Source organism: Amphiprion ocellaris, chromosome 22 (genome assembly GCF_022539595.1).
Source record: "Amphiprion ocellaris isolate individual 3 ecotype Okinawa chromosome 22, ASM2253959v1, whole genome shotgun sequence".
NCBI classification, from domain to species: Eukaryota; Metazoa; Chordata; class Actinopteri; family Pomacentridae; genus Amphiprion; species Amphiprion ocellaris.
Window position 1 is genome coordinate 10,109,922 of NC_072787.1, and position 21,829 is coordinate 10,131,750.

Genomic DNA, 21,829 nt, shown 5'->3' on the forward strand with positions numbered 1-21,829 from the left:
ATGACGACCACACAAATGACATTTCAGTTTGGGAAATAGAAGTCAGAGGGTGCATGTCGGGTGGGTACCGTGCATGGGGCAACAGTTCAAAGCCACATTTGGCTGCTTCTGCCACCGGTGCTGTGTGGATTGGCACACTGTCTTGGAACGACAGCAGACAGCTTGAAGATCTCCTCTCCTTTTTTCTTTGAGCTTTTGTGAACAGTGATATAAAGCTTTGTAATATACAGTTATGCCCCAAAATGGGAGTTCACCTTGTTTCCGGGTGACACCAGGAATTTTTTTCATGTTGAGATTTGACAGCATATGAGGCTGTTTTTGTCTTACCAAATATTCCCATACTTTAAAACGTTGCTCATGTAATGACAATATATAATCCTCTATGCACACAAGTTTTTGTAAACCTATGAATTAATCCACATCACCAGATTGGCATTACTGTCACCTTGGCTTGCCATACTTGTCACACATCAGAATCTACTTGTGTTAGAAGCCTCAAAACTTTGTGAAATGTCGACCAAAGACTGTGATATTTAGGGCCAATAATAAACAATTTCACCTCTGCTGGAGCCATTCAATCAGTTAAACCTCAGAATTATATTTGTGGGAATATTGAACCTTAAATATGACTTCCAAGCCATTTTTAAAATTCAAAACAGAGAATTTTCCAGGTGTAAAAAAAAATAAGAAATTCTAAAAATCCAACCAAAATATTTTATAGGTCAAAATCTGAGACAGTGCAACAAGATATTTTCTGCATCCTGTCTGAACTGGCACAGACTGTCCTGAGATGAAGAATGGCCGCATGACAAAAAGCGCAAACATTGCATATTATATGAAATGTCTGGCATGGAATTTGAAGTGTTTGAAGTGTATGCTTTTGTGAAGAATGTAAATTTTAAATATTTGTTCACTACTTTTAACAACTTTCAGTAACTTGAACAGCATAGTTTACCAGTAGCTTGAATATTCCAGTTTATTGGTAACTTCAGTGGCTACGTTTACATGAGACCTTTAATTCCTCTTTAATTCTGAATTAAAGTTAATTCTGCTTTAAAATATCCTTGTAAACACTTAATTCCGAATTAAAAAATTAATTCCGAATAAACTTAATTCCGAATAAACTACCTGGTTTATTCCGATGTTAATTCCGAATAAACTAATTCCTGTGTACGTTCTATTCATGTATAAAGTTAATTCCGCTTTAGTTAATTCCGGTCATTCTGCGCATGCTTGGCTCCTCACGTAGCGATGACGTAGCGACGTACACGTTCTGCTTCTCAAGTGACGCAACAGAAGTAGTACGCCATTGTCGAGTTGCTGTTTCAGAATGAGAATAAAAAGCAAAGCGAAAAGCGTGCTTATTAGTTGTTCTTCCATGTTGTTGGGGAAAAGAAATGCTGCGACAAATGGAGTTTGTTTTCTTCCGGTAAACAGGGATACGTCACGTCCACTCCCTGTCCAATCAGAATCCTTTCCAACGCCCAAGCGTTAAGCGGAATTAAGGAAGGGGAATAAACGTGCGGTATGTAAACCTTAATTCGGAATTAATATTTCCATGTAAACGCGAAGCACAAAACTTTAATTCTGAACGAGTTAATTCCGAATTGATAATTCCAAATTAAAAAACTTCATGTAAACGTGGCCAGTGTTACAGTTAATGTTAACTTGGATGTTACAGATTATCAAAAACTAGAATGTTACAGTTTGTTAACCCCTTGAATGTAACAGCTTATCAGAAAGTTGAACAATATAGTTCACCAGTAACTTGAATGTTACAGTTCATCAGTAACTTTAATGTTTCAGTTTATCAGTAACTTTGATGTTACAGTTTATCAATAACTTGAATATTACAGTTTATCTGTATCTTTAATGTTACAAGTTATCAGTACCTTGAATGTTACAGTAAATGGCAACTTTGATGTTACAGTTTATTCGTAACCTGAACGTTATAGTTTATCAGTAACTTCAGTATTACAGTTTGTTAGTTACTTGGATGATACAGTTTATCAGAAACTTGAATGTTACAGTTTATCAATAACTTCAGTTACAGTTAATGGCAATTTGGATGTTACAGTTTGTTAGTCCCTTGAATGTTACAGTTTATCAGAAAGCTGAACAATACAGTTCACCAGTAACTTGAATGTTACAATTTATCAGTAACTTCAATGTTACAGTTTATCAGTAACTTTGATGTTACAGTTTGACAGAAACTTGAATGTTACAGTTGATCAGTGTTATGGTAATAGTAACTTGAATGTTACAGTTTGTTAGTCACTTGAGTGCTACAGTTTGTCAGTAACCTGGAAGTTACAGTTAATGGTAACCTAAATGTTGGTTTCTATTTTTACTGTTAGTGAGCGCGGGTGTGACGTCACCATCCTTCTGGGTAGTGCTGAATGATTGGCCCCGCCCCTGAGCGCGCGGAGGCAGGCGGTAACGTGAACGTCGGGCGAAGGAGTCTGATTGAAGAGAGAGGAGAAACTACAGCAGGAGGAAACACAGGCTGTACTAGCACAATTTCGCACAGAGCACTCCCTTTAAAATGGCGTACCACAGTCCGTACAGAGCTCCCCCGCACATCAACGCTCCTCCGGACCAGGGCTTCCTATGGAATATCTTCCAGAGGTGAGTGGCGGAAGGCGGCTTGTTGTCTCGTTCCGATCCCCAGTGAAAACTGCTGTCGAGTGTAGCTCGGAGGGGCAGAGAGTGGGGCTGGGTGGTGCTGACACTAAATATTTCATTGACAGCTCTTTTTGTCTCGTTTACTCTCGCGTCCTTCTAAGTATTTTTGGTTCCGAACAGCGCCTGGCAGTGAAATTAGTGATTTGTCAGAGCTAAGGTTACCTCTCAGTTGAGGAAATGTTACTTCACAGTGTAGCCTGCTGCTGCTACATGTCACTCAGCTGTTCCGGTGCGTTACATCGCTGCACCTCCACTGTCACATGGCTGTGGAGTTGACGGTAAATGAAGTCACAGCCTCATTGTTGTCTTCCCCAGCAATGAGAGTTTTTAAACCTGAGACCTCCAGGAGTCCTTGAGGGCTTTTCCCCTGAAGCAAAAAGAAACCCAATTCACTTCAGACTTCCATTTTTGATGTGACTCACATCCCTAATGAATGACTTCTTACAGCACTACTTGTGCCTCTGCATCACATCTGCACCAAGCCAAAAAAAACCAAAAAACATCTGTCAGTATGGGATTACCTGACAATTGTAGCTCTATATGACGCAGGAGATCAATTTATGGGAGGCTGGTGTGAATACATTTTAAAGCTAATTTCTATACGGCTTCTGTTTTTCTTCCCCTTATTTTATTATTGCAGTATCTGTGGCGGCTTTCACCTCTTGATAGTCATCAATTTCCCCATAGTCTGAGTCAAAAGTGTGTCAGCAGCTAAGAAGGTCATAGTAGTATTCAGAGAGAGAAATGCTGATATGCTTTGGCCCCTGGTAATAGCTATAGAGTTATGTAATACTGCAGAGGATTTTTTTCTCACTACACTGAGATGCTGCGAACACTGCGAGGCTTGAAACACCCTTAACGAATTATTTATGTATGTTGCAAAACCTCTGAGAGATCAGGTCACATGTGAACGCTTTATCTTCTGCCATCTCTTTCTCATTCACACGGTCCTGCTGCTTTGTTTGCGGTCAAGCAAACAGCACTCCTCATGACTATCATGACTGTGTACTCATACGGAGTCAGCATCAGTTTGTGTCAAGTGTTGTGACTGTCATGAACACACAGAGTCAGCCTTCCCACGAGCATTGTGTCACCTCATCTGCTGCCTCTTGGTGAATATCTGGCTGCTGGAATTCCCTCGGTCATGTGATCAGAGTCAATAGAGCATAGTTGACGTGGGAGGCCTCTCAATCTCACATACACACACCAAGCAGTTCATGACTCACTGTCCTTCTGCTTTTAAAAATCAATTCATGCACTGTAGCTCACTTGTTTGTCCTGTGAAATCATTAGTCTGTCTGATTGGATCATCATGGTAGGAGAAGAAAACAGTCATTCGTTTTGAAGGTGTTTTCCACATGGTGAAGGTGGAGAATCTCCAAACTGTTTCCATGACTAGAGACTGAATGACTCATGAAGAATTCTTTCCAATTAGCCTCCTTTCTTATGGATGACGTTGGCATGACAAAAATGTTTGCACCCAGCCCTTCAAGAGTCAAGAACAACAATGCTCTTCTTTATAGATCAGCAATGCAGATTGATTGCTATGGAAGAATGACAACCACATGTTTGCAGTCTGTGACTCCTGAATACTGAAAATTTTCAGAGTTGTAGAGATTTTGCTGGCAATTCGTTTCAGACGCAGCATGATTAGATCTAAATGTCTCAGGATTCATTCCACAAATTGAACCTTAGAATACAAAAATGTAAAAATAGAAAAAGTGGCAAGGAAAAATGTTTTTTTCCCTTTTTCCACCATGGGAGCCACAATGACATCGCCTTACATTTGGACCAGTTGTGTGGAAAGTAGGGCGGGCGTTGTTCCGCAAGCCATATTCCAACCTGACTACTTAATAGGAAACAGTGAAACATGGGGCAATGTGAGCAGAATAACTGACTCAGTTGTGGTGTTTTATGTCGTCCTGCTGCTTTACAAGTTCTGTTTTTAAGTTCTGTATTTGAAAAGATGGAAACACCAGATGGTTAACTGTCAGTTCTGCAGGCGAGAGGGGAGTTTTAATAATGCTTTCACTTCTTTCTCAGTGGCGAGGTAGCTTTACCTGAAGTGTTAGTAAGGTGAGGACAGGAGGAGGGAGGAGGCCTGTACACACACACACACACACACACACACACACACACACACACACACACACACACACACACACACACACACACACACACACACACACACACACACACACTTCTTTGAGTTAATCTATCGGTGTTTAGTGAAGGTTGGGTACCCCCATTGCCTGCCCCAACCCAACCACTCCTCACCTTCACTGGGACAAAGCGGGCTTTTATGGACACACTGGGAGCTGTTTTTCCTCCACCAAGGAAACCACGTTGGTCTCCTTGTTTGTTTTTCTTTAGTTAAGTGGGGGAAGGTAAAGTAGAGGAGCACACACGGACATATAGCTGATCGGCGTAAAGAAAGCCGCGAAGGCTGCAAACATGGAGATATGACCACACGGTAATGCATCACAGCTGGGAGCAGAAGCCCAGCCCACAGAGTCAGCACTGGGCTGGACCTGTGGAGGGGTTCCCCGTCTCATCTCCTCCCTCTTCTGCTCTGCTGATATTCAGAGTGTTTATTGAGCAAGCTCTGCATCAACAGGTTGGGTCAGGCAGGTTGCTGAGGAACAACTGAGTCACTGGATGTTTGAGTAAGCTGCATTTCAAAACCCGTTATTTGTGTCACAGTTAATGTTTTCACGTCTCTGCATCCCAGACAAAAATCACGGCTGAATGGAGCTTTAGTAAATCTTAATAGATACAAGCCCGGCTTTCCCTTCTACTGTTTGATATCTACCAGCAAGCCAGCTCCTCTGTAGAATAGCTGTGCACTTTCCTCCACTTCTTCCTCCCTTACAGAGATTTAAAAATTAACCATTCACTTAGAGATGGGACGCCCGAAAGGCTTGTTTAGGGCTGAAACAGTTGAATAGTTGAGTCTAGTGATTTATTATTTATGTCAAAGATTCTCTGTTTGTGGCCTCACCATTGTGTTAAAAAAAAAAAAAAAAGTTTCTGTGACAACTCTCAAAGGTTTTGACCATTTTATGACATTTTGTAGTATATTAGATTCATATTAATGAAAAGAATCCAGAATTGCAACTCTTTTATTGATTAAATACTTGTTTCGTTAGTCATTTATCCTTTAGAATGTCAGAAAATAATGGAAAATCACATTGCTCAATGTTCAGATTGCCATGTGAAAAGGTCATACCTGAGAATGTTTGATGTTTTTTACTTAAACAAAGATCTGATTTGTTACTGATTAGTTTTCTGTCACTTGTTTGTTTCAACCCTGGTCTCAAACTAAGAGACAGTCCAGTTTATTGTATCATCATGCATACTTCTAGTGAATTCCGTCTTATTTTGACAGATTGAAAGCTATTTTATACTTTTTTTTGGACAATTTTGTCTTTGATATTTAATTAAATCAAACTGGTTACATTATCCTCATAGGATCTTATCAAAAAGCAGTCAGAAGTTGGTTAATGGCTCACAATGCTTCCTCTTATCTGAAGAATTGGACTGTTTTTAGTTTTCGTCTCACTCATCACTTGGAAAATCTGTCTGAGATTCTTCCAAGCTGACACTGTGCGGGTACGACTAAGAGCTGTTTGTAACATTCAGTGTCACTTTGCAGTCTCAGGAGCACACACACATTCACACACACTCTGAGCTTGTGTGGCTGCACTCTCAGAGCTACAAACTGTCTTGTGTGCCTCAGTCATACAGCTCCATTCATTCCCTGTGGAGTGTTGAAATACTAACACACGCTTGGGGATAAAGTTTCAGCTGGCGACTGCTGTTGTCGGCGGCTATTGTATGCTGGAGTGTCTGTGGGTGTGAAGTGGTTAAAGCCGGCAGTATCTAATCTGTGTTTTCGTTCCCAGGGTTGACAAAGACCGGAGTGGAGTGATATCAGACTCAGAGCTTCAGCAGGCCTTATCAAACGGTGCGTGTCAGTGTTTCTCTGAGGATTGTGCCACTCCCATTTTTGTAACTTTCTCCTTCTTTTTCTGAGCATTTATGCTTCGTTCCCTTCCCTTCTCCCCTCCTTCAGTCTCCATCTCTTCTTTGTTCCACACCCTTTTCGTATTTTTTTCTCTGCTTCTTTTTTGATCCTCTCCCATCTCCTTTTTCACACACCACTGGTCTCTCTGATTTAAGAAACTGCCGAGTCTAAGCACAAAGTGGATTGGGAATTTATTTTTATCCGCGGGTGACAGGTGGATCGAATAAAAGTGAATGCAGTTTTATTTTTGTCCCAGGACAACAGAGAAGCAGGTGAAAAGTTTATCAGTGTAGCTTCAAAGAGCCCACTTTGATATACTTCAGTGTCTCTGCAATGACAACCAACTCACTGCAAGGACTGGTTAATGGTTGAAATTGTGGGTGTGGATGGTTTACTGAGTTATAGTCCACAGTGGTCCAAACAGTGTCACACAGACCTGCTTCTGGAGGCTGTAGTAAGAACCACAGTCTGCATTTTGACAAGCTTGAATAGGGGCTTTTTTATTGTTTAATGTTTTCTGTGACTAAAATACAACCACAAAAGCGCAAGGAACTGCTAACAGAATATTGTCTGGGCTCCAAACAAACTAGCTTACTGCCTAGTATAGTAATCCAGTGTTACCTTCAAGGCCCAGGCATTTCATGCTACATTGTTTTGTGGGGATTAACAAAAAAAAATCCCTGTTCACGACTAACTTCTCCTTAGTATGAAAGCTAGTCTGGATGCTCTTATGGCAGAATGAGTCTCTTTTCAAGATTTGAAAAAACAGAATTAGCGTAAGACTGTATAATGAAATTACACGTTACTTGCAAATTTATATAAAAAATTTATAATCAAGTCATAACAATAAGACTGTTTTCATGTGGTGAAGGGTGGAGGGTGAATTCAGTAATCTCACAGCCTGAAGAAAGAAACCGCTTGGAAGCATGGTGATACAGCAGCAGATACTTCTGTGTAGCTTCCCCAGACAGCAGCAGGGCAAACACGCTGTTGCTGGGGTGCAGACACATTGTCTCACTGACATCACTGATGTTCAGTAGATGATTCTGGTGTTCTTTAATCATCTGCTGCAGAGTCTTCCCGTCTTGGACCGTGCACATCTCAGTTTGTGATCTTTCCAATTAAGATGCTCTCTACTGCTCCTCTGTAAAAGTTAATGAGAAGTTGGCACGGCAGTTTGTCAAGTTTCCCTCACCTCTCCTCTTGCAGCATTGAAGGTGAAACACACAGCATAAATCAGCCTTATTTTACCCATCTAGAGACCTAAAATGTCTTTAACCCCTTGCAATTTGGTTTTAGATCAGGGGACAGCTGCATTTTTGCCTCACTTAAACTCGTAAACGATATTCTGTGTGCTATTGTCAACAGAGAATACCGTGCAGCTGTTTTTGTAGACTTGGCTAAGGCATTTGACTCTGTCGACTACTTCATTCTGTTGGAAAGATTACGAAATATCAGTCTTTCCAAGAATTGTCTAAGTTGATCCAGAAGCTATTGTTCTGGGTGCATGGAGTCAGTGAGGGTGGATGGTCTTCTCTCAAATCCTTACCAATTCACGAAGGTGTTCCGCAGGGTTCAATACTTGGTCCAACACTCTTTAACATTTACATCAACAATATGACCCATGCCATAACCAATTCGCACATCCACCTGTACGCAAATGACACCATTGTCTATGCATCCAGTTCCTCCCTCCACACTTCCCTGTCTGCACTACAGATTAGCTTCAGTAACATTAAACATGCTTTTTCCGATCTCCTTCTGACACTAAACATAAGCAAAACCAAAAGTATGGGCTTCAACAGAAACCTCCCACAAATCGAAAACCCGATGAAACTCCTCTGACTGAACACCACTGAGATTCAATTTGTGTCCTGCTATAAGTATCTGGACATTTGGCTTGATTGAAACACATATCAGTACGCTCCTCTCCAAATTTAAATCCAGAATCAGCTTTCTCTACTGTAACAAATCTTCATTCACGCACTCCTCTAAATACCCTCTTGTTAAAATGACAGTCCTTCTATTATTTGATTATGGTGATGTGTTATACAGATCCGCTTCAAAAAGCCTCCTTCATAAATTAGACACTATCTACCACTCTGCCATCCGCTTTGCTACCGAAGCTCCTTGCAACACCCACTGCTGCAGTTTGTACTCGCTGGTGAACTGGCCCTCTCTTTACACTGGTTTCTGTACATCTACAAGACCCTCATTGGTTAAACATCACCTTATCTGCGTTCATTACTTACCCTTCATAACAGTTTCATTAAGTTCCACATTCCCAAAGTCTGTACCACTCTCGCTCGAAAAATAAAATAAAATAATGTTTTCTAAATGGCTCAACAGGTTTATAGATGACTGTCATATGAGTCTGATCTTAATTTATCGTACTTTTAATACTAGGATTAACTAGTGCTGCACTTTTATGACTTCTGTGTGGTTCATCTGTGGGTGATGATGATGACATTTGGCCAGAAGCACACAGAATTAGCCTCAGTTTTCAAGCACAATATCATGTACAGGACCATCAGGTGCATGTTTATTTAAACCCTTTAACAGGTTCTTAGTGAACAGTCAATTAAAAACATTTAATCCAAGCAGTAAGCCATTTATAATGCAGAATGATAGTTAAACTGATTGAAGACGGCGAAGAAATATTTCCAAAATCAGCGTTAAAAGAACTCGAGGATACAACACGAGGATTACATTACATATCATTTCATCAAGTAGTCCCACCTGACCCCCTCAGATTTTTCTAAATTTTTACATACTTATAGAACATTATATATGATGGAAAAATCCAAAATTTCAAGGTTTAATTGTGAAGAGTTCCAAAGTTATGACCATTTGAAGTAGGTAGGGGGTACCCTAAAATAGCGACCAAAATTAAGACTTGAAATTTTCGGCTATTTTCAGGCTTCTATAACTTCTGAACAAAAAGAGCTAGAGGTCTGAAATTTTCAGGATCATCCATAGTCCTAAGAAATGTGAAAATATTTACTTAAAATTTCTAATTGCATGTTACAGACAATGACAAATTTGAGATTTTATCCATCACGAACTTCTAAAATGCTACTTTTGGCCACCTGTTAAACAAAAACTAATCATCCTATTCATTAGAAATTTAATGTGCTGTATCTTGGCTATCTAGGGAATGGATCTCTGTAAAATAAAGGTCCTATGTTATGTTATGTATGATATATGAACAGCTAAAAATCAAAAATATCTGTCCGACCTTCGGATTCAAAGGTCAATATCAGCATGTGGGATAGGTAGTATCACAAAATAAAAGACACCATGTGAAAGTACAGGAATTGCCCTAAATTTTGACACCAAGCACAACTTGCTTCTATAAATCCTTCTATGTTAAATGTTCAAATTAAATATGCACGTTTTCACCCCATATTTTAGCCATATATAACAGAAAATTTAGTGATTTTCAAGTGTTCAAATGTATGTATTGCAGAGTAAAGAAGATGTTAAGTACTTACACATTTTCAAGAATTAGTTTGCAAAGTTGGTTCATTTATGTCTTTCAGAAATTTTTTTTAAACAGTTCAGAAACCTTCTTTTCTGCATCCTGGCTAAGATTATACTGACGACCCGTTGCTGTCGTCAAATCCGCAATTTGAGTAAGGATATGGTCTGTTGGCACCCAACACTGGTCCTTCCTTTTGGGTCAAGAAAATGATCTGGCAGGGCCTTTTGGTTTCATGAAGTCTAGGAACACATCTGCCTGCTCAGTTGATACTTCCACAACATTTCCCAAGTACCAGTAATTATCATAAACAGCTGCAACATACTGGCCAGGATGCAGATCATGCTGCAAGAAATCTGCCACAGTTTCTTCAGACACAAGGTCATTCACTCTAACATTTAATTATAAATATAAATATTTAATTTGAACATTTAACAAAGAAGGATTTATAGAAGCAAGTTGTGCTTGGTGTCAAAATTTAGGGCAATTCCTGTACTTTCACATGGTGTCTTTTATTTTGTGATACTACCTATCCCACATGCTGATATTGACCTTTGAATCCGAAGGTCGGACAGATATTTTTGATTTTTAGCTGTTCATATATCATACATAACTTAACATAGGACCTTTATTTTACACAGATCCTTTCCCTAGTTAGCCAAGATACAGCACATAAAATTTCTAATGAATAGGATGATTAGTTTTTGTGTAACAGGTGGCCAAAAGTAGCATTTTAGAAGTTCGCGATGGATAAAATCTCAATTTTGTCATTCTCTGTAACATGGAATTAGAAATTTTAAGTAAATATTTTCACATTTCTTAGGACTATGGATTCCTATGAAATGATCCTGAAAATTTCAGACCTCTAGCTCTTTTTGTTCAGAAGTTATAGAAGCCTGAAAATAGCCAAAAATTTCAAGTCTTAATTTTGGTCGCTATTTTAGGGTACCCCCTACCTACTTCAAATGGTCATAACTTTGGAACTCTTTACAATTAAGCCTTGCAATTTTGGATTTTTCCATCATATATAATGTTCTATAAGTATGTAAAAATTTAGAAAAATCTGAGAGGGTCAGGTGGGAAATTTTCTTAAAATCTGTTGATTTCATATGGAATGACCCAGCTGGTTGTGATGGAAGTGCAGTTACTCTTGATCATGTGTAGCTCAGGAGGAGGAGGAGAATTCAGACAGGATTAAGGGTTCATTTCCCGTCAGGTCTCCTAAACAAAAAAAAAAGAAGTATACTTGTGATTCTGCCAGGCAATTTGGAGAGCAGTGTTGAATAAATGATACAGGTCCTCTTCTCTGCTCAAATCCTGGCAAGTTGTACACTTATTTTGACTGAGCAGAGCTGCCACAGCAGGGGCAGGCTGATGAAATATCTGTTTCAATCCACACACACTACACTGCACCAGAATTGCTTCTTGACCTTGCTTGCGAGATGTTGAAATGTGGTACTGATTAATGAGACGTATATTTCGGAATGCAGTTCGCTCTGTACCGTACTGTAGCTCAGGTTGAAGTTTTGTCTTCTCATTAAAATATAATGTGTGCCCCATCAAGTTTATGCCTGAATTGCACCAGCAGCTTTTCAAAGACTTTTGAACAGATTACACTTCCCAGAAACCCATTTTTCTGGGCACTTCAAAGGAGAAAAAAAAGAAGTGTCTAAGCCAGCAGCAGCTGTGAAAGAAGCTGTTATCAGGCTGCGCAGTGGCTCTGGCTCAGCATACTGATTAGTGTGCGAGTGTGTTTGAGCATGCATGCACGGACACGTGTATTTATCAAGACTATGTGTGTTGTGCATTTCATCAGATTTTTTCTTCCCCTTTTAGACAAGGGCTAGTGAGTAGCCTTCTTTGTTTTTAGACTTGGCTTGTATGTGTGTGTTCTTGCCATGTTGTGTGCTTGTCCACCGTGCTGTGTGTGCGTGTAGCGAGCGGCAGGTTTCCCAGTCCAGTCTCCGCCGGTTTATTAGGCTCATTCTGATATGAAACAGAGCCAGTGGAGCTGAACACACACCGCACTGCATCCTGTCCTGCAGTTTGCTTGCCAAAGCCACCAACCTCGTCACTGTTGGACTGTCTGTCGTGACTCTGCTGACCCTGCAAGTGCTGCTTTTATTTATATCAGCTTCGACCGAGCTTTGTCTGCCGTGTCAGTGTTGTCCATCTTAATCTTTTATTTTATCACCCGCCTATTCTTTACTCCTCTCCTTTTTTTCAGCCCTCCTGTGTCAGAAGTGCAGAGAATTATCGTTTTACAAAACATTATGAACAAACTGGAAATTCTTAAGAAAAATAAGTTCAATTTCGACAACATTATGCCTCATTTTATCATTTACACATTACAGCTTACAGATCACAGTGTGTTTACAGAGGCACAAAACATTTAGTCACAGGTATCTGGAACTGAATGATATAGTATTTTACTTTAAAAAGACAAAAAAACACAAAAACAAGACAAAATATTACAAAAATTAGACACAAAATGATAAAAAATGAGACAAACGACACAAAACAACAAAAGAGACAAAAAATCAGACAAAGTTACAAAGCCACAAAAAATGGTCAAATGACAAAAACGATACAAAAATTGCATAAATGACACAAACAAGACAGAAAACAACAAAAGTGAGAAACGGAATGACAAAAAAATAGACAAACACAGCGAGACAAAAATAACACAAAACAACAAAAACGATGCACAGAGCAACAAATGAAGCGAAACACAAAATGATAAAAATAAGACAAAACACAAACGAGACAAAAAGGAAACACAAAATGAGAAAAACGAGAAACAAAATGACAAAAACATGAGACGTACGACAAAAGTACTTTACGATCAAAACAACTTGTCATGGTCTAGAAATTATTTTAAATAGATAATTTTACAAATTTACAATTTGTAGTTGATGTCTTCTTTGTAATTTCCATCCTTCTGTTTATCTCTCCTTTGAGTCGTCTGTCTGCTTGTCTTTATGCACATCTGAAATCAGCCAGCCTTCACTTGCATGTTTATACAACATCCTTTAAAGTCACGTTCAGTTTTAGATGTGAAACAACACTACAGGATATTTTCAGTTGTTTTTTCCGAGTGTTTTGATGCTCACTGTGGCAGGATGTTGCTTGTTTTGCTGTCACAAACCACATTATAAGCTTGGCAGATCATTTCCAAAAGGTTCTAAAGCACAATACGTTACTCTCAGCCTTTTATTGTGCAAACACACTAACGTTTCAACACTACTGTGTCTTGATCAGAGTCAGTGTGATCAAACACATGAGGCAAACGGATATATTCAAACCAAACCAGGTGTTCAGCTCTCATTGGATAACTAGTTAAACAGGATGTGAAATCTATTGGACAATAAATCCGGGGAGGGGGGGGTGTTGCTATGTCCGTGTCCAGGTGCCACTCCCCTAACACCATGCCAACACCACAGGTACCTGGGCATGTCTTAAAGTTACAGACACAGAAGTAGAAGAAGCATCAGAAACAAATATGTGACTCGCTGCATAAAAGACTGTTGAACTGTTTCTATAAACTTTTAAGATGGATCTATTTTTCTCCTCTCCTCTCCTCTCCTCTCCTCTCCTCTCCTCTCCTCTCCTCTCCTCTCCTCTCCTCTCCTATTTCATCTCCCTACTTTCCTCAGGAGGATCTGCCTGCTGTGTTCTCTCCTCTTTTGTCTTCTCTTACTCTTAACTTTCCCTCTTTGCCGCTCATCCATGCTCCACACTTAGTCCCACTTTTCTCTCCCTTCTCAGTCTCTGTTTGTCCTCCCTCTTTTCCTCATCCCTCTCTCAGTCCTGGGTGTGACGGTGCATCAACCCTGATGAGTCTGTGATTGGTTTCGTGCCGTTGAGATGCATGTCAGTGCTGTGTTGCATGCATGCCTACGCCATGGTTTTTTTGGCCTTCCTTCGCTCAGCAGTGAGCAGATATCATACCAACTCACCATCATGCTCCCCCACTCTCCTGCACACGCTGATTTATGCTCCTCTTTAGTTATTTATTTAAATGTGTAGAAGACGCAGTAGCGTAGTAAAATTGCTGAGATGCAGAGATGACTCATTAGCACATTCTGCTACCTTTATCTTTTACACTTGCAGTGTTCTGTTGAACTCTGATACGCAGAAGTTGAGTTAGATGGATAGGTATTTTTGAAAGCCAGTGTTAAGCTTTTCAGTACATTTTCATCAGTTGTTGATCATTAGTCATGGTCAGCCATTTGTGACTGGCTCATGCACTGATTGTGTTAGACTTAGTCATTTTGGTCTGAGGCACCAGAGCTGTTTTTCCTGGATTCCTTGAGCTCCTTATTGTGAGTAATGCAAATCATGACTGTTGACTGTCGTAAACTACAAAAATAGACAGAGCTGACTGACTGATCACCCTATGACTACTTTTGTTGTTTTGTGACACATGAGCAACAAGAAAGGCACTCACAGAGCGCAGTACTCCACCAAGACTGCTCAGTCGTTGTATGATTTCCGACGGGTTTGTACTAGGATCGCAATCATGTGACAGTCAGCAGGCAGCTGACGTAGTGTTCACTTGTTGTCATAGTTACATTGATGCCGTGCCGCTATCTCACAATCATACAGAAAATTTAAAACAAATCTGTGGATTCCGACTGTAAGCCGTATCGCTGCCAAAATCTAATCACTTGGTCCTTGTGTCATTTCTGACCTTTCCTGAAAATTTCATCCAAATCCGTTGGTCCATTTTTGAGTAATGTTGCGCACAGACAGACAGACAGACAGATGTATGCGGATCGTCGCATAACTCCGCCACATTCCTTGGCGGAGTAGATATCTAGTCCAATCACAGACAAATGTGTTAATATTGATAATTTAGTAATGTTGCACACAGATAAACAGACAAACATACACTGATCTTCACATTACTCCATTGTTCCTTGGCGGAGTAATAATTTGACTGAATGCTGCTGATACTAGATGCTGCACATGCAACTTAATTGCAAGAAGAATCACAATGATGGTAGTGTTTTTTGATATAGTTGATATCTTTTGTAGTTTTTGGATAAAGTATAGATGAAACTGATGCCTTCATTTGAAATATGACTTGTATTTTTTCATCTCAAGGTCAAACGTTTACCTCAGACAAGATGTAGTCCATGTGTGTTTTTGGGTTCAAGACTGTGTAACTACTTTGTGAGGTGTATATCTGAGTATTTAACGTGTGTTTGGAAAAGTTCATATCCATGTGTGCTTGCTTCTGTCAAGTGTGTACGTACAAGCATCTCACTGAGCTCTATCACGGCCGTTATATGCATGTGTGTACACTGCGGTCACTGCACTCTTTTTCCACCAGCCTGCCTCTCTCCTCACCTCCTATGTTCCCTCTCTCCCCTCCTCCTCACCTGAGTGAGCAGTTGCGTTCACCGGTGAGAGAGCCCAGTGTACAGACCGGACAGAGGGCGTATTGTGCCTAGTTTGCCGTCAGACGCACACAAACATCTCAGCCATACTGGCCGCCTCACACTGGGCAGCCGCGGTCTCTCTGGCACATACAGCGGTGACCTCACAGCCAGCTACTGGTGTGAAACGTTTGCGAGTTGAAGAATTCAAGTGACTGGAAAGGTCATAGCTTGCTCTTTGCTCTACCTTTGGTCATTTATCTGATGGTCTCATGCTGGAGCAACATTTATGCTACAAAAGAATATTCGCTGTCTGTGTGAGAAAATAAACACGTAGTAATGCTGACCTGGCTCTACAAATTGGCCTCGCATCAGTAAGCTTATGATACTTTATTTTTGTTGCTTCAGATCAGCACTCCTAACAGATGAACTAGGAATATAGATTCTGGCCCAAACCCCAGCTCCAGTAAGAGCCTCAGGCCTGGTCCCAGAACAGCTCTACCCAGAGTCCAAGACAGCCTCACCCATCAATAAAACGAACCAAGGAAGAGGGAGGAAATGACTAGTGTCTTCTGGAGCACATGCAGTATTTATCATCCCAAAACCTTGAAGTTATGAAGTCCTAATTTTATTTCAGCAGCTTTATTATTTATTTGGTCACTTTAATGGACTTTCAAAAGTAAAATTAAGGTGAAAATAAATCAATAAAGAAAGGAAGTTCCTGTTTGGCTTGAAGCCTTCTTATTTAAACGAGGTGCTCTTGTCTAAGCTCTTACTGCAAACCTGCTTACTGCTGGCAGAGTTAAACTGTGGAGGGAAATCAAAAACAAGCAGTAGCGTGAAGGAAAAAAAAAGCTCCATAACGTCGGCAAGATGTTAAAATCCTGCAGATGCTGTTTTAAGGTTTGCGGATGGAGTTGCAGGGAAGAATCTTAGGTCAGCAAAAGTATTCTAGAGAGTTCAAGTTACTGCAACATAACCTAAACTGAAAATGTTTTGTTCACCTCATCTCCTCGTGTCTCTTCTCTTCTGCTGGTTATCACCCCTGTTGTCTTGGGTTTTATGTTTCTCTTCTCCTGCATCCTCCTACACTCACTTCTCTTTATTCTTGATTCTGAAGTGTCAGCCTGCTAGTAATAAAGTGAGGTGGTGAGTCAGCAAACAGTTCGATGACCTGATAAATCTCAGCGTCTTGAGAGTTGAGACTGTGACGCAGGCTATAAAGTATAAACACCCATCTGAACTAAAGGCCCATCAGTCTTTTTTTCTGACCATATAAATGGCAGGTATATTCACATATAATTGAAATTCATCCTCCAGATGAAAAACAACTTTGTGTGTTTGGAAAAAAGTGGCAATAAAATGCCACAAAAGTCACTTCAAGTGCCTTTTTAAGAACTTTAACTTATTTTGTTCCCTGTTATGATGCAATATTGTGATGTATTTGGTTTAAAAATCCTATGAACTCATCTGTTTTAGTTTTTATGTCATTTTGTGAATCATTATATCATCCAGTATTTCAGGAGGAAATGATAGAGGAAACCAAAATGTTACGGCAGACTACAGACAAAAGATATACAGGATATTCCTAATTCTGTCAATCTTGCACTGGCTTCCATTGTTGCTGACATGTAATTTAAGGTCCTCAGATGAGACTTTGCTCTCTGTCATTAGGGTTAACAAAAACGAAAAACATTATCACCTTAATTTATTTTGCCTGATCACATTTTAATATGTTCTTATGTTAGGGAAGGCCTTCTTCACAGCAGCTATTTTGGTTTGTCATAGTGGTAGAAGTACAGGTAGGATTAATAGCATTAATAATGGTTCTGTGTCCCAGTAAATCACGACAGTGAGCCAGCAAGCACAATACATCCTCCTCGTGTCCGACACTTTGACATGTCATTACAGGACAAGCACTGTGGATTAGTAATGATAATGATGTAAGCAATGACACTAATGACTGCTGCATTCTATTTTGGGGTTCGGTTTCAGGGCCCGCAAGCTCTCGACTTTGCTTACTTGAACAATTAAATGCAGCAGAACCCATCATTAATGTAATCAGTACACCTGAGCTTTTCCTGACAAGTCAACATCTGCTGTGAAAAAGTGTCCAGAATTACTCCCTCATTCACTCATCTGCTGCTCCCTATACGATACACTTGGGATTTTACTGATGATCATCATTTTTCATCGTCACAGACCGCTGCAGAGCTTTGCAGTGGTAATTTTCTCTTCTGTAGAGCATTTCATAGCGGCTTCTTTTGCAGAAAGTAATGTACATGCAGTGGACACTACACAACAATCTGCAGATTGAAATAAAACAACAGACAGTAATTATTGTCGATGTGTGCTTTTCCTACTATGATGTGTCAGAAAATGTGAGAAACGCCTCTTTGAAATGTTTATCTAAGCAAGAAAACAAGCTGACATTGTAAAAATGGAGAGAAGATAAACTGGGCCACTTATGTTATTAATGCTATTATTACTTGTCTTAAAATTAAGATTAACATTGCCATCATTTGTTTGCCAAAGATAATGAAGTGATAAAAAAAATCTGCAAAACCAGATCATTTAATTACTATGTGGTGATATAGTACTGGGCTGAAAATGAATATGGACACACCAAAAATATTAATCTTGATAATTAAGTCACAGTGATAAGATAAAAGTGCTTGTTTTCCAGAAAAAAAACTAAGCAGTGATCTCCAGATTATTGCTTTAAAAAAAAACTTAAAAGAATCTTGTCAAATGTGCTTTTTAAAGCATGTATTCTGTCCTAATTGTGGTATTTCATCACAGTTCCCTTTGTTTCTTTAGCAGCTAAATAGAAGAAGTTATTGGTGATGCTATTGGTATGTTTTTAACCGATGTTCCTGTTTAACAGGCACATGGACTCCTTTCAACCCAGTGACAGTCCGCTCCATCATATGTAAGTAACTGCTGACTGTGACATACCCAACCTTCACATAGACGCCTTTTGTACTTGCGCTTATTAAGTTGTTTATTTGCTTCCTTACCATGACAACCAGATTAATTCATTAAGGTTTGTGCAATCTGCGGTCACGGACAAACAAACCTTTGCTTTAGGAACTGCTGCTCCAATGAAAACCTGCAGCCATCAATAAAATGAGGAAGAGAGAGCATCTGCAATGAAATGGGGAAAGTGGGTTCCAAAGGGCAGCTGCCAGTTGCCTCAGACTACAGATATTGATCTGTTTACACTTTTAAGACAGTTGTAATATGCAGCTGAGGATAATAACTTTAAACTCTTCAATATAGCTGAGGAGAAGTTGGCAGCTTTTGAATAAATCTGCTGTAGGTCAGACTATATTTCTATACACATATAAACAAACTATCCTTTGGACGTCTGAATATGTTTTGCTTCTAGATTTGATAGCATGTCCATGTGGTATGTCTGCTGTGAGACATATTGAGGAGGCAACAGAACAGAAGTAAATTCTTATATTAATTGTTATAAAAGAGGTCAGGTCAATAAGTTTGTGGGTCATTCCAGAATTGGAGGACATTTTACGTCCCACCCATCAAATTTCAAATAATCCATTTGCAAAATACTAACACATGCACTTGTTGTGTAAATTTACTTGTCCTGAGACCAAATCTAAAAAGACAAAGAGAAAAGAAAGTTTTAAAATACCAAATATGTCTGGAGTTCCCCTGAAAATGCCATTTTTCTCCTGTCCCACCTCCCTGATGACCAAATTGAATCTCAAATAAAACAGTTAAAATGAAATTTAAACCTCCTTTTTTGGTATTATTTTTCATTTTCATTGATGTCTCTTGTAATTGTGGGAACATTTTCAACATATTTGAAATGATAATTATTATGCATGGAATGTGTGTCCCGCAACAACCCTGTTAGAATAACCTTTTTAGCTGGTAAAAAAAGAAGAAAACAGTGAATCACTTGATACGCTGGAATTAACATCATCAAACAGTTCTCCAAAAGAATGGGTAGAGCAAAGCTATGTCCTCTCTTCTGTTTTTCATATTTTCATAACATTGTCAGCGTTGACTGAATGTCTCACTCTACCTCATGCAACCTGTTATGCATATTATCTGGATAAGACAAATTGTTTTTACTGTTTTCCGTCAGTCAGTTTGTCCTCTTGGTCAGCAGTAACAGCTAGCTAAATATCTAGCTTCTACTCCTGAGAAAAAGCTAACATTAGCATGGATTAGCAACCCTGTTACTGTGATTAGAGTAGGGTTAGCAAATAACAAATAAAACATGGAATAAAAATTGTGCCATTGATGTGTAAGCTGAGCCAATCAAGTCTTTGATAGTTTATTACCTACTATTGATGAGTATGTAGCAGAAAACTGTAAAAGAGAAGGTTTGTTTTTCAAATATTTTGAAGCCCAAATGTCCTCCAATTCTTGAATGACCCTAGTCTACATGCGCAATAGCAAGGATCTGAAAGTGTAAAGATCAAGTTTTTTACTTTGTTAACATGTCTGTATGGTGTTTTTTGTATGTTGGCAGACATATCATGATTAAAATATGACATCAACGCCATGGAGAAGTGTTTCCACCCTCAAATTACGTTGTAGTGTAGATTCTGACTTCCGGGGTTTAGTACATAAATAATGTAAAGCCTGTCGCCACTTTTAGTATCATTACTCTTTTTCAGAATTAGTTTGCTGTTCAAATATGTGGCTGATATACTAAAATATTACAATTAGCCATTGCAAAGCTCAGAGTAAATTTAAGGTGTTTGAGATAGGTGGATGAAGAGAGATAGAGGCAGGGATTTAATAGAACTACGTAGTGTGTCGAGTTACATCTAAGCCATTTTAAGATAGAAAGGGATTATTTTCATTGAAAACCATTTAAAAATGTAACTTTCATACATCAAAATGAATTGTAGGGGATTAAATCAATGACCAGAATGGAACTGTAGCTTCCTGGCATGCTCCAGCTTCCTCTTTAAATAAAAATGTCAAAAATATCTTTTCCCAAGTCTCATATGTACTTTGTTTCGCATTTGTTGTGTGACTTTTAGAATAAATCCCCAAAAATTCCTTTGCCTCTCCTTCCCCCTGCACCATGCGCACTAAGTCCATTGTTTAATAGTCCCACAGCAAGAAGCATATCCTGTGATAACACTCCCTTTGTTGGGAGGTAATTGGATTGAACTGCATGGGGGTGAGGAGAGGAGTACTGGTGGGGGGGATCAAGCTGTTTTCTTTCTCTGTTATAATGCAGTCTTATGAGGCAGGAGTTAGTCAAGTGTGAATCTCTCTGACCCGCTCTGTTAACTCTACTGTTCTCCCACAGTCCAATAAAACTGTATGTGGCACCAAACTGTCCCTCATGTTAGTCAGCAGTTATCCAAGTCCAACATTTCCACAGATGTGTGCATATATTTCTTTGTGAGACAGTGTGAGTGATGTTTCTTACTCTCGACCCTCTCCTTCAGCCATGTTCGACAGGGAAAATAAAGGCGGAGTGAATTTCAACGAGTTCGCCGGTGTGTGGAAATACATCACAGACTGGCAGAACATCTTCAGGACCTACGACAGGGACAACTCCGGCTTCATCGATAAGAACGAGCTGAAACAGGCGCTGACAGGGTTCGGTGAGCAGCAAAGTATGCTTGTATATTTAAATTTAATGGCAGTGGTGGAGGGCTCCGGGCTATCTCTCAGCTTTCTGTGGGTCAGAAGGTCAGGTTTTTTTTTTGTCTTTTCTGGTAATTCTGTGTGTGTATGAATAGAGCAGCATGCCAAAAGAAGACTTCTGAATTTTATCCCCATTTTTTACTTGCCACTCATGTAGTAAAATTTTACATTAATTTATCTCCAGCTTACTGTTTACAATGCAGTGCAACTAACAGTGGGCAAATCCAAAACCAGTCTTTATTGGATTAAAGTGCTTTAGACCAATGGTTCTACAGAAAAATGTCTCAGTAAATAGTGTAACAGTTTCTGTAAAGTCCCTTTCAGACATGCAGTACTTTCCATTAATCTGATGGCAACTGAACAATGCGGCTTCATGTCTAAATGAACACCCTGCTAACATAAATTGAGGTGATCTCACTTTGTTGAATCGAGTAGAGAACACAAGAGACACAGTTTGTGCCAAAATCACAGAACACCTTTCTCACACACTGTGCGCTACAGTTTCATGTCTATTGGGCTACAAACTGAAAAGTCCATAACAGTAAAACTTTACTGCCATGACAACAGACTCTAGCAGCTCAAAATAAGTATACTCACCAAAAATGA

The 21,829-nt window shown here is 39.5% G+C and overlaps 1 protein-coding gene across 2 annotated transcripts in view; it reads left to right on the top strand.

The window, feature by feature from the left end:
- Positions 1 to 2,425: 2,425 nt before the first annotated feature.
- pdcd6 (programmed cell death 6) overlaps positions 2,426 to 21,829 on the top strand; it is a 31,364-nt gene continuing 11,960 nt past the window's right edge. Inside the window, exons 1-4 of one of the 2 annotated variants that reach the window (XM_023275445.3) lie at positions 2,426 to 2,628; positions 6,591 to 6,652; positions 18,465 to 18,509; positions 21,022 to 21,192. In XM_023275445.3, coding sequence (XP_023131213.1) covers positions 2,546 to 2,628; positions 6,591 to 6,652; positions 18,465 to 18,509; positions 21,022 to 21,192 — 361 coding nt within the window. In that variant the 5' untranslated portion in view covers positions 2,426 to 2,545. The remainder of the gene's footprint in view (positions 2,629 to 6,590; positions 6,653 to 18,464; positions 18,510 to 21,021; positions 21,193 to 21,829) is intronic. The other variant, XM_023275446.3, reaches the window with a different exon arrangement.